Genomic DNA, 10,456 nt, shown 5'->3' with positions numbered 1-10,456 from the left:
CAATTTCAGCGGCTTCTTCTGAAGAGATTGCCATCTCCTCTACTTCTTCACAGATTACCTCTTTTTTCTCTGTTTTCTGATCATCCGCTTTTTCGTCAGCGATTATCTTCTTCTCCTCCATTTCAGCAATTTCTTGAGAGGTTTACTTCTGCTTCTTCTCTGTTTCTTGAGAAATTGCGACATTCTCCTCTGTTTCTTGAGAAATTGCCGTCTTCTTCTCTGTTTCAATGAATTTAGCTGGTAATTTCTCCTGCATTGGTAATTTCTTCTCTGTTTCAGTGTAATCCGGGTAGATCTTTAAAAACCGACCTATTTTCATCTTCTATAAAAATAGGAGGAAAGCGTAATAAAATTGGTATAGACGGTTTGAAAAACACAAAAAATTAGGATTAGACTGAGAAAACAATTAGGGTTTGGTGAAAGTGTGGAAATTCTGGATCAATGGAGGTTGAGCGTAGAATATACGATGCTGATATTGAAAGATATCAAGGTAACGAAGACGGATTTGATGATTTCTTGATGAAATACTTGGATGATAATGATGAATACTCGCAAACGGGAAGGAGTTTACTTACGAGAAGGTGTTGAAGATTTTGAAGAATTTGTTCCAAAAAATAAATCTTTCTACCAAGAATCGTGAATTGCATGCCATGAATTACATTGATATTATGAACAAGTTGAACGATGTTGTAATTGATGTTTCTGACGCCTGCTTTATTCAAGTTGATGCCCTTGAATTGATTTCACAAGCGAAACATCACTTCACTTACTCTGCGATTATCGATTTCTTAGTTCAATGTCACCTTAAACGCAAACTTTAGGTAATCAATCACTTTTCTCCTTCCTTGTTAATGATTTATGATATACAATTAAGTAAAATTTAATCGGTGAATTTTCAGAAATTTGATGAACCAGAGTCCAAATTTGGCCGTGAAGGTGCTATGGCGTCTGTTGATGCGGTATCTGAAGCGGAATTAGCCCTTAAAGTAATTGATCAGTATAACAAGCACAAGGTTTGGTTAATCTTTTTTAAATCATATCATACTATATCGGCTAATCGGCCTCTTTTATATTATTATTATTATTGATTCGATCAATTTATTAATTTGTAGGGAGCAAAACTCAAATTAGTGTGGATGATAAGGGTCAATTTTCATTTTAGCTATCTTATTCATTACTACATTACATTTACTGCCGTTGATGAAGATACTGGCTGTATTGGTACATACCAAGCAGCACTGGTAGAGCGACACTCAGCCTGCATCATCGGGTTGTTTAGAGATGCTAATGCTGATAAAACCCTCTCTCTTCTTTCAATCAAAGGTATAAAATGGTTTTTATTCTTTTTTCGTATTAACTGTTGGTATTGGTAATTGAAATGATTTAAGTGATTCTAGTTCTAAAACAAATCATGTAATCACACTATACCTCAATCAAAAGTACCCTCCGCAGCATTTTTTTAATTTTCATGAAATCTTCTGATTTTAATTTTACTGGTATCGCATACAAGTACTACCTCCGTAGCATTTTTTAAAATAATACTCGATCAAAAGTTGCATAAAATACACTAATGGGACTTAGTGTATGTAATGTAATCATTATCATTAGCATCATAGGGTTGGAAAGGGTAAATAACACACTGCCTCTCATATCAAATCAATTGGCCTGGTAATGGAAACGATCGATTAATGAGGGGCAGAAGAATGATTGATTCTAGTTCCACCTCTTAGTATCACGTAATCACAAGCAAGGGTTGGGTCATTGGCTTATGTTGTTTCTGTCTGCTAATGTGCATGTTGTTGCAATTTGATGGCTACCATTGTAATCCTGTGAGTTTAGTTTGCTGCGTATTGAGTACTCACGTAAGCTGATGTACAATGCAGGGGCAGAAGAAGAAGTGAATTATAAGCTGAATCATGCGGCAGCTTTCCAAGCTGAATCAAGCAGCTGTGATGGTGTCAGCTCTGATGTACATGCAGGGGCAGATGATTCAAGCAGCTGTGGCAGTTTGGCAACTGGTAGGGTTTGTATTATAAACAGCTGAGTGTGCTCTCTAGGACATAATGATATGTTATTTCATCATCTTATGTTACTTATGTGTCTGTAGTCTCTGGATCCATTCTTGTCTTGTTTCATTGCAAATACTTAGTTTTATGTATGGGTGTACTTACATGTTGATGTGAATACAACTTATAAACATCTTGGTTTATGATATTTAATACTCCGTAGCTGTTTGTCATCTTATGTTACTTTGATTGTTGTAACTTATAAACTAGAAATTTAGTAGAAAACATCTTGGTTTATGATATTTAATAGCTGTTTTTGCATACTAGAATTAGTCAAATGTTATACTGAAGTAGTATGTGCATCCTTTTAAGATTCTTGTGGGGAAAGCACATTCATACTATGTAAGTATGTATATTAAGATTCAATTTTAGAGATCCTAGACTTTTTGAAGCAAGCATGTGATGTCTTAGCCAATCCAGATTTTTCATTGTTGCATTTGAGAACTAGAAATATATCAGTAAATTACTTTCCCCATCCTGAATAATTCTGATCAATATCAAAAATTTATCTTCCCGTTTTAGTGTGTATTATTATGGTATGATGAACACTACAATTGTTTCCCTTCAAGTGGTTTTTAAGTGTTCTGTAAATGCCTCTGCACAATAATATTTTACAGCTCTTTTCCAGTTTCCTTCTAAGGGAACAGAGATAATTGCTACTATGAAGTTACTATGAAGTAATGAGTATGTCTGACATGTATGAGTCTGTATAAAAATGCTATAGCTTGCTGGATACAGGAAGTTGCCTAAAGTTGTTGCTGATTTTTTGCTGTTTGTTAATATATGTAGAAGAGTCTTCTTTTGTTTTAGTCTGTTTTGTATCAAAATTTTTCATATCTGGCTGGATATTTTATGGAAACATTGAATAGTGTGTTATATCTAGATAAAGTCGGCAGATTAAGCAAAATAATTGTGAAAGATGCTCATGCTTTTCCTGAAAATTCACAGGAACTGTGAGTGGGGCATGTTCGTGGGGATATCAATCAGAGAGAAGCGTAATGGCATCAAATCTGGAGACCGGGATGTTGGTGTGACCGCCTTAGTGGTTTATAATCATTGTTGCAAACTCTTTAGCAGCTTATCATTTTTATATGTTTTCAAAAAGTTTTTTGCTCTAATTTTCAGTACTCCAACCTCTACTGCAGCAGTCTCGGAGGTTATAAATGCTGTTGCAAACTCTTAAGCAGCTTGTTATTTTCTTTTGCTGTGGTTTTGTTTTGTACTGCTGTTCTCGGTAATCTAATTGAGATTTTAGTTAGTTTGAATGTTTTATTCGATTGCATATCTAAATTAAAGGATTTCCTGGTTTCAAATTTTAAAAATTGTTTAGCTCTTCATTTGACTGCAAAACTTGCCAGTTATCAGGCTGAATATAAGTTTTCCAAGGTAAACAACTTTTATGCCTTTTAGACTTTAGCTATCTTCCAAGGTTCTAGTGGAGCTACCTTGTCCAGATTAGTACTACAGTGTCTGGTTTTCCATCAGCATCTGAGTATCTGGTTTGTCAATCAGATGAAAATTTGCATTACATAAAATATGAAACACAACAAATATGTTGAGAGCTATTTATAGGTTCTTAAAAAAAAAACTATGGCAACTTATATAAGATATATTATTATAGTGATTAATCAAAACTGTTACCTAACAAGATTGATTTTAATCATTTTAGTCGGATAATAAGTGTAGAATTCATATTGAGACAAAGATAAGCCAAAAATGTGACCAATATAATGAGCTGGGGTAATACTAGTACATTATATACTCATAGGTGTTTTATAACGAGATGAATTGAGACTTTGAGAGTATCACAAAGTCAAAGGATCAATGGAAGTTCAGTTGGCCATAATAATGTGGCTGTTGATCAGGATTAAAATTCCGAATGACGCAGTATTATTAGCTGTGGCAGTCTCTTTGCCACCTGATGGCCACCTGGTTTCAGACACCACTATGGTAGTGTCAGTTTAGAGCTGTCAAAAGTTGACCTGACTCGAAATACCGAATCCTAAATTAAGCAATTTAGAACAGAATTACACTGATATCAAGAATGGTAGGGATTTGGGAATTTAAGGTATTGAGGATCTTCGTAACATTTCTGATTTGTCTTTCCAGCTTACGGGTGATCTAGACAAAATGGTTGCACTACAGAGATTATTGGAGCCTTATGGAATTTGCTAGGTCTGTTTTTTTGTTTTCTACCCCTTTTGAATAATTAATTTTGTATTTCCCCCGCTCCCACTGGTTCAGTATCTTGCCCTGTTTGGTTAAGTTGGTCTGAAGATGAGCTTGCAGTTTTCAGTGAGTCCTAGTGCATGATAGAATGTGGTTGGTAATGCCTAAGCTGAAGACCTGTTGCTGAAATATGGTATAGTGTGGTTTTGTCTTGTAGGTGGTGTGTTTCTAGCTTACATTTCATGTGATCTAGGAGAGGGAAACCAAACTCTCATATCGCAGCTGAATCTTTTGATCCTCTGCTAACACAAAGTCAGATCTAAATTGAGCTTCCTTAAATATAGTATTCAGGATTAACAAAGTTTGTTGCTGGTCAGATCACTAATAGTCCTCAAGGGAATTGAAATCAAAATCATCTAAAGAGCAAGGTCTCTATATTTTTATATCTTTTGGGGGTGGGGGTTTGACACCGAGTCAGAGATGTATAACTCTACAATTTCACTGCATGTACAATATACTAATCATGTTTAGCTGTGTAAATTTGTATGATTTAGCATTCTGAAGCCTTTGGGGTTGGTAACTTGATATGTGAGACTTTAGTTTGAGATCCTTTCATGCCTTTAGTCCTTCCCTCTACCTCTACCTCTACTTTGGGTCCTCCCCTGTGGCCTCCTCCCTCCTCTGTTGATTGAGTAATACTACGTAGAAAACATCTATGGCTGTTGTCTGTTGCCTTACATTACTATTTATGATGTTTCTTGTAGGTGGCACGTACTGGAAGAGTGGCATTGGCCAGAGAATCTGGGGTGGATTCCACATATTTACGAGGATTCTCTCTTCCCTTGTACGAGTGAAAATCTCTCTGGTTATGTCTCTGAGACTTTGACATTACCTTGTCCAATTATCTTCTACTCTTTTTTATTACTTGGTAGATAAAATGCAAGTAAATTGGAGTGGCAGCCAAAAAGCAATTTCAATCTTTGCTTTGATTATGCTTTGTATCATTAGAACTATAGAAGTAGGTTTAATAACAAGAAGTATTTGCCTACCTTGTAATAACAAATTGTTTTTGGTACATGCGTTTCATGCAATGGAAAATCCTAATAGCTGGACGGTTCAGTTATTCGAGGAGTTAGAGGGTTTGGGAATAAAAGTTGCCTCTTTTTTTTTTTTTTTTTTTTTTTTATTCTTCTCCTCTCTCAATCCAGGATTTGATGCACAGCAACTGTTGTCAACCCTTTTGTGCATTCGTTGCATTCTTATGCCTCAACTAGTTAAGGTCTGAATTTGGTGAAGTCACTGATTAATACAAAGAGCGCAAGAAGGAAAGTCGAAAACACATTACTTTTTCAATGATGAACTGCACAAACATCCTTGACTGCACACAATCAATAATGTTTGATGAGCTAACATATCAGCATAAGAAGGTAAACTTGAATTTGTACGTATAAAATTTCAAAGGATAACAATTATGGCATGGCATTAGCAATGCATAAATAATTAAATATCATATGCAATTAATCTACTATAAGGCAGCATGTTGATCTAATACATATCCGACCTACTATAAAGGATCCTATATATTTCACATAAACACTTAACCTCTTTACACATTTCTCATTCTTGAGCAACAATGAGCTCAGAAGGAAAACCAGCATCTGAGGTTTCTGTCGCAACCATAATTTCATCTTCAGCTGTGAAATGGTAATTTTCACCAATGGCTCTCAGTAGCTGGTACACTTCAAACATTGTAGGTCTTTCTTTTGGCGTAGGTGAAACACAATTGCAAGCGACCTTGAGAAACTGAGAAAGCTCGTTATCAACTCCCTTATCAAGGAGAGACTTATCGATGGCAGAATGGAGATCATTATTCTCTGACAGTAGCGCAATCCACTCTACCAAGCTACCCTTGAAGGTTTCTGGGGCATTTGACACTTTAGTTGGCTTTTCACCAGTGATCAGCTCTAAAAGAACAGTCCCAAAACTAAAAACATCCCCCTTTGGAGTTGCAACTAGTGTTCTTGCATACTCAGGGGCAACGTACCCAAAATCACCAAATTCTCCGTTCACGAAAGTGCTCAAGTGAGTGTCAATCGGGTTCATGAGTCTTGCAAGACCAAAGTCGGACAGCCTGGGATCAAATTCCTCGTCCAACAAAATACATTTGGAGCTTATATTTCTGTGGAGGATTCTAGGGTTGCAGTTGTGATGCATCCAAGCCAACCCCTTAGCCGCCCCAATTGCAATTTTAAGCCTTACAGGCCACTCTAAGCTCTTAGCCTCCTCAGGGTCTGAAGGATGAAGCCAGTTAAAGAGGTTTCCATTAGCCATGTATTTGTAGACCAGGAACCTCTCTTTCTTTGCCACACAGTACCCCAAGAGAGGGACTAAGTTTTGGTGCTTCACACTGCCCAAAGTATTCATCTCGGACATGAATTCTTTCTCTGTTCGCTGTGAATCTTGCAGTCTCTTGACTGTAAGGATTGTACCATCAGGCATCGTTGCCTTGTACATTGCTCCCATTCTTCCAGAACCAATCATGTTATAATTGCTGAAGCTGTTTGTGGCTTTCATAAGGTCATCCAAACTCATTTTTGAAACTGTCTTCTCAAACATGGAAACCTGCATTGACGAAAATGTTCTACATTAGCACAAGCAAAAAGAACCATGTTACTCCGACTCTTCATTTCACTTCAATTACTCTTGTTAGATCCTCGATACTTTAACACGTACAGATTATAACAGTATCCAACATGAGTACCATAAGTCGGAGAAGGCATAGAATACATAAACCAATTAAACAAAGTAGTAAAAAAGCTGTAGATGTTACCTTGACAGCTTTAGTTCCCTTCATACTCTTTGCCCATCTGTTACCTTCAGGATCTAGCACCTTCCTCCTGATAATTTTCATCTTCGAAATGTAGAAGAACGCAATACCCGTCAAGATAATAATGAGAGTTAGACCTCCAGCTGCTCCCCCAGCAATAACCCCAGGATGAATCTTGCTTTGAGAAGGGCAAGAAGCCAAAACTTCCCCACAAAGTCCTGGATTATTGGCATAGCTATCCTTACTAATACCAAACCGGAATTTAGGGACTTGGCCAGTCAGATTGTTGTTTGCAACAGAAAAACTATTAATCCGAGAAAGGCTGCCAAATTCCAGAGGAATTTGGCCTGAAAACTGGTTGTGATCAAGACGGAGACCATTCAAGTAAGAACAATTTGCAAGATTCTCCGGTATAGGACCAGAGAAATCATTGTTGGAGAGATCGAGTTCTGTCACAAACTCTATATACTTCGATATATTCGTAGGCAACGAGCCATTCAAATTGTTACCCGAAAGATCCAACCCAGTCAAGCTTGTACAACTCTCAATTCCAAGAGGGAATTGGCCCTCTAAACCCATATCTGCTAGCTTAATATTCAGCACCCTACTCTCATCAGGGTGCCAACATTCAATCCCATTGAATCTACAAATTGCACCCTCAGTTTTATTGTTGAAATTCCATGTCACATTCAAGTAACCATTAGGATCTTTGAATGAATTATAAATCCTTTTCAAACACAGAATATCAGTTGCAGTCCCATAAATTCCATGACTACTCAACAATATCAGTAAACACCTTAATCCAAACACTACAGAAGCAGCATGCTTTCTAGTGTGGGCCATTATTCAACAACAAAAAAAATAAAAATGCAAACCCCAAATATAGTAATCTGAACTAAAGTGTAAATTTATGAACAAAAATTATACTGCCCAAAAACAAAATAGCAGTGCTACATATCTATATATATATATCACTGAATTACAACCAATATCTTCTCATCATTGAGAGAAATTAAGTAAAATCTCAAATGGGCACTAAAATTCTTGAAAAATAAAAAGTTTCCTAATCATGGAAATATAATGATAACTTGAAATTTTGGGGAAAATAAACTAACCCAATTCAATTCAAGCTAAATTAATGGAAATAAGTAAGAATTGAGACTTACCCAGAACTCAAGATTGCAGCTTTGAAGCTCAAAGAAGAGGTGTAAAATTGAAGAAACAAGTTTTGAAGGAAATTAATCAGAGAGTATTTCAATAAAACAACCACCAAATATGAATCAAGTCAAGATAGAAGACTTGGAGGGTCACTTTCTAAAGACATCAAAAAGGAGGAAAAATCATAGGAAATTTAAGTCTATCTTTGACAATTCAAAGGTTAATATAGTAGTAAGACTAGTAACAATTGGGTGACACTGTAATTTGTGAAACCAGTAAAGAGAAGGAAACAAAGAAGAAATAAGTTTGGTACCGGAATGCGGTTTTGGAGGGACCAATTACCATATAATATAAAATAAACAATGACACTCCACAAAAAGAAAGGGAACTTAAGTCAATAGGTTTTTGTAAACTACACAAGTTCTCACTATACGTGTTACCGTGTTAATTTAGATCACTGGTTTAGTTTGGGTCAAGTCTAGTTGGTTAGGTTTTCGTAAACTACACAAGTTCATGCAAATTAAATTTTGATTATATCTCTTTGGGTTAGGTCGGGTTAATTCAAATCGGGTCATTTTTAACACTAACTCTATATATGTAGTCTTATAGATTAGATTTGAATATTAATACATTTGCTAATGATTTTTTTTTTTTTTTTTTGAAAAATTATTATTATTATTATTATTTATTTATTTTTATCAAGTTCCACTTTGGGCTATATTGCCTAAATGGAACGGGTCTTATACGGTATAGCATATGAGCAAATATTTTCAAGTTATGTGGACCCACCATAACGTGTTTAGTTGACTGCGTTTACTTGGGCTAGTCTAACTTTTTTCCTTGGTCCAACTTCTCTCCTACACTCCAGTCTTTCTCCTTGTTCACAATATCAATTCACACTCTTTCTCACTATATTTTCTGTTCTTTCCTAATTTTTTAAGAAAAACCAAAATGTTTATTACATATGATGTAGATTAGATTCCATTAGAAGGTCAAGGTCCAAATTATGTAATCGACTTCTCTACATAAACATGTATAATTTTACTATTGAAATACATTCTATTTGAAATCCGAACTTTTATTAATATTGATAAACTCGAATACTTGAATCATACTAATTTATCAATTACATTACTACTTAACAAACGAATTTCAATCGTATAACTTTTTAGCTTTGTCCGTTTACTGTTTAGGCCCCTACCAATAATCTTGAGTGGATCCAAAATATGAAAGGGAGGGGGAAAGAGAGGGGGGGGGGGGGGGGGGCAAGTAAAAATGACCACTCAAATGAGGGAAATTCCCTTTATAAACTTCCACCAAGAAGAGGACTTCCTTGGCGTACGAAATCAACCAAGATCGTTGTCAATGTAATTGCTCTAGGTTAAGTTTATTTTACCATGCTAGTAATATATATATATATTTTTTTTTCCATAAGATATTTGTCTCCACAACTTCACATATTGGGACATATTTGCTACTCAATAATACAAACAAAAATTCTTTTCGGGATAGTTATCACACATTTATAATATTTTTTAGGAAAAAAGATGGGATGATGTTTTACATTTTCCTAATATTACACAATAAGTTGGTGTGAGACGGTCTCATTTGCAGTCAAGTGTTTCTCAATTCTAATTGCTATACATATTCGACATTGAATTATTACTTATTGTAACACTTTTAAGTGCAAATGAAAATCAGAAAATGTGTTTTGGAAGTTACAAAATATTTTGTACATGATTTGTAAAACTTCATGTTATGTGGAATATAAAAAGCCAAACTAATTATTGGCCCGGACGATGCCCCGATAAATCGTAAATTTATAATTAAGTTTGATCAAAATTAATAAAAAGGATTAATGTTAAATAATACGGATTATTAATAAGTGAGTGAAATATATACGAAGTAATAATCTATATGATCTTTTATTAATATATATTTAAAATAAGCATGTCAAATTTAAATTTGGAGGTTATGCATATGAAGAGTTTTTGATGAAAATTAAACATTATTATAGAGAATTAAAGTTATAGAATTAAATTTGGAGGTTATACATATGAAGAGTTTTTTTTTTTTTTTAATTAAAGTTATAGAGTTTTAATTAATGCCGATGGAATCAATTTATATTGGGGAAAGACGTGACACGTAGGATGTCACCTCACACACATGTGTCGCCTAGTCATATTGTGGAAAGGGTGACACATGGCGTGACCATATTGTTCCCTTAAATTTTAAT

The 10,456-nt window shown here is 35.2% G+C and overlaps 1 protein-coding gene across 1 annotated transcript; it reads right to left on the bottom strand.

Annotated features, from left to right (window-relative positions):
* Positions 1-5,647: 5,647 nt before the first annotated feature.
* LOC145574251 (probably inactive leucine-rich repeat receptor-like protein kinase At5g48380) lies at positions 5,648-8,392 on the bottom strand. Its single transcript, XM_081631999.1, has 2 exons — positions 7,066-8,392; positions 5,648-6,857 (listed from the first exon to the last, which is right to left on the bottom strand). Exons 1-2 carry the CDS (start codon positions 7,903-7,905, stop codon positions 5,853-5,855), a joined length of 1,845 nt encoding a protein of 614 aa, XP_081488125.1. The 5' UTR covers positions 7,906-8,392; the 3' UTR covers positions 5,648-5,852.
* Positions 8,393-10,456: the final 2,064 nt, after the last annotated feature.

This window comes from Chenopodium album, chromosome 13, assembly GCF_948465745.1.
Source record: "Chenopodium album chromosome 13, dcCheAlbu1.1, whole genome shotgun sequence".
Taxonomy (NCBI): domain Eukaryota; kingdom Viridiplantae; phylum Streptophyta; class Magnoliopsida; order Caryophyllales; family Amaranthaceae; genus Chenopodium; species Chenopodium album.
Note: the sequence above shows the minus strand (reverse complement) of the source record. Positions and strands in the feature narration are given on the sequence as shown.

Coding starts and splice junctions, on each gene's coding strand:
- LOC145574251 (XM_081631999.1), bottom strand. CDS start 7,905: ATGGCCCACACTAGAAAGCATGCTGCTTCTGTAGTGTTTGGATTAAGG. Junction 6,858..7,065: donor AGGGAACTAAAGCTGTCAAG/GTAACATCTACA, acceptor TCGTCAATGCAG/GTTTCCATGTTTGAGAAGAC.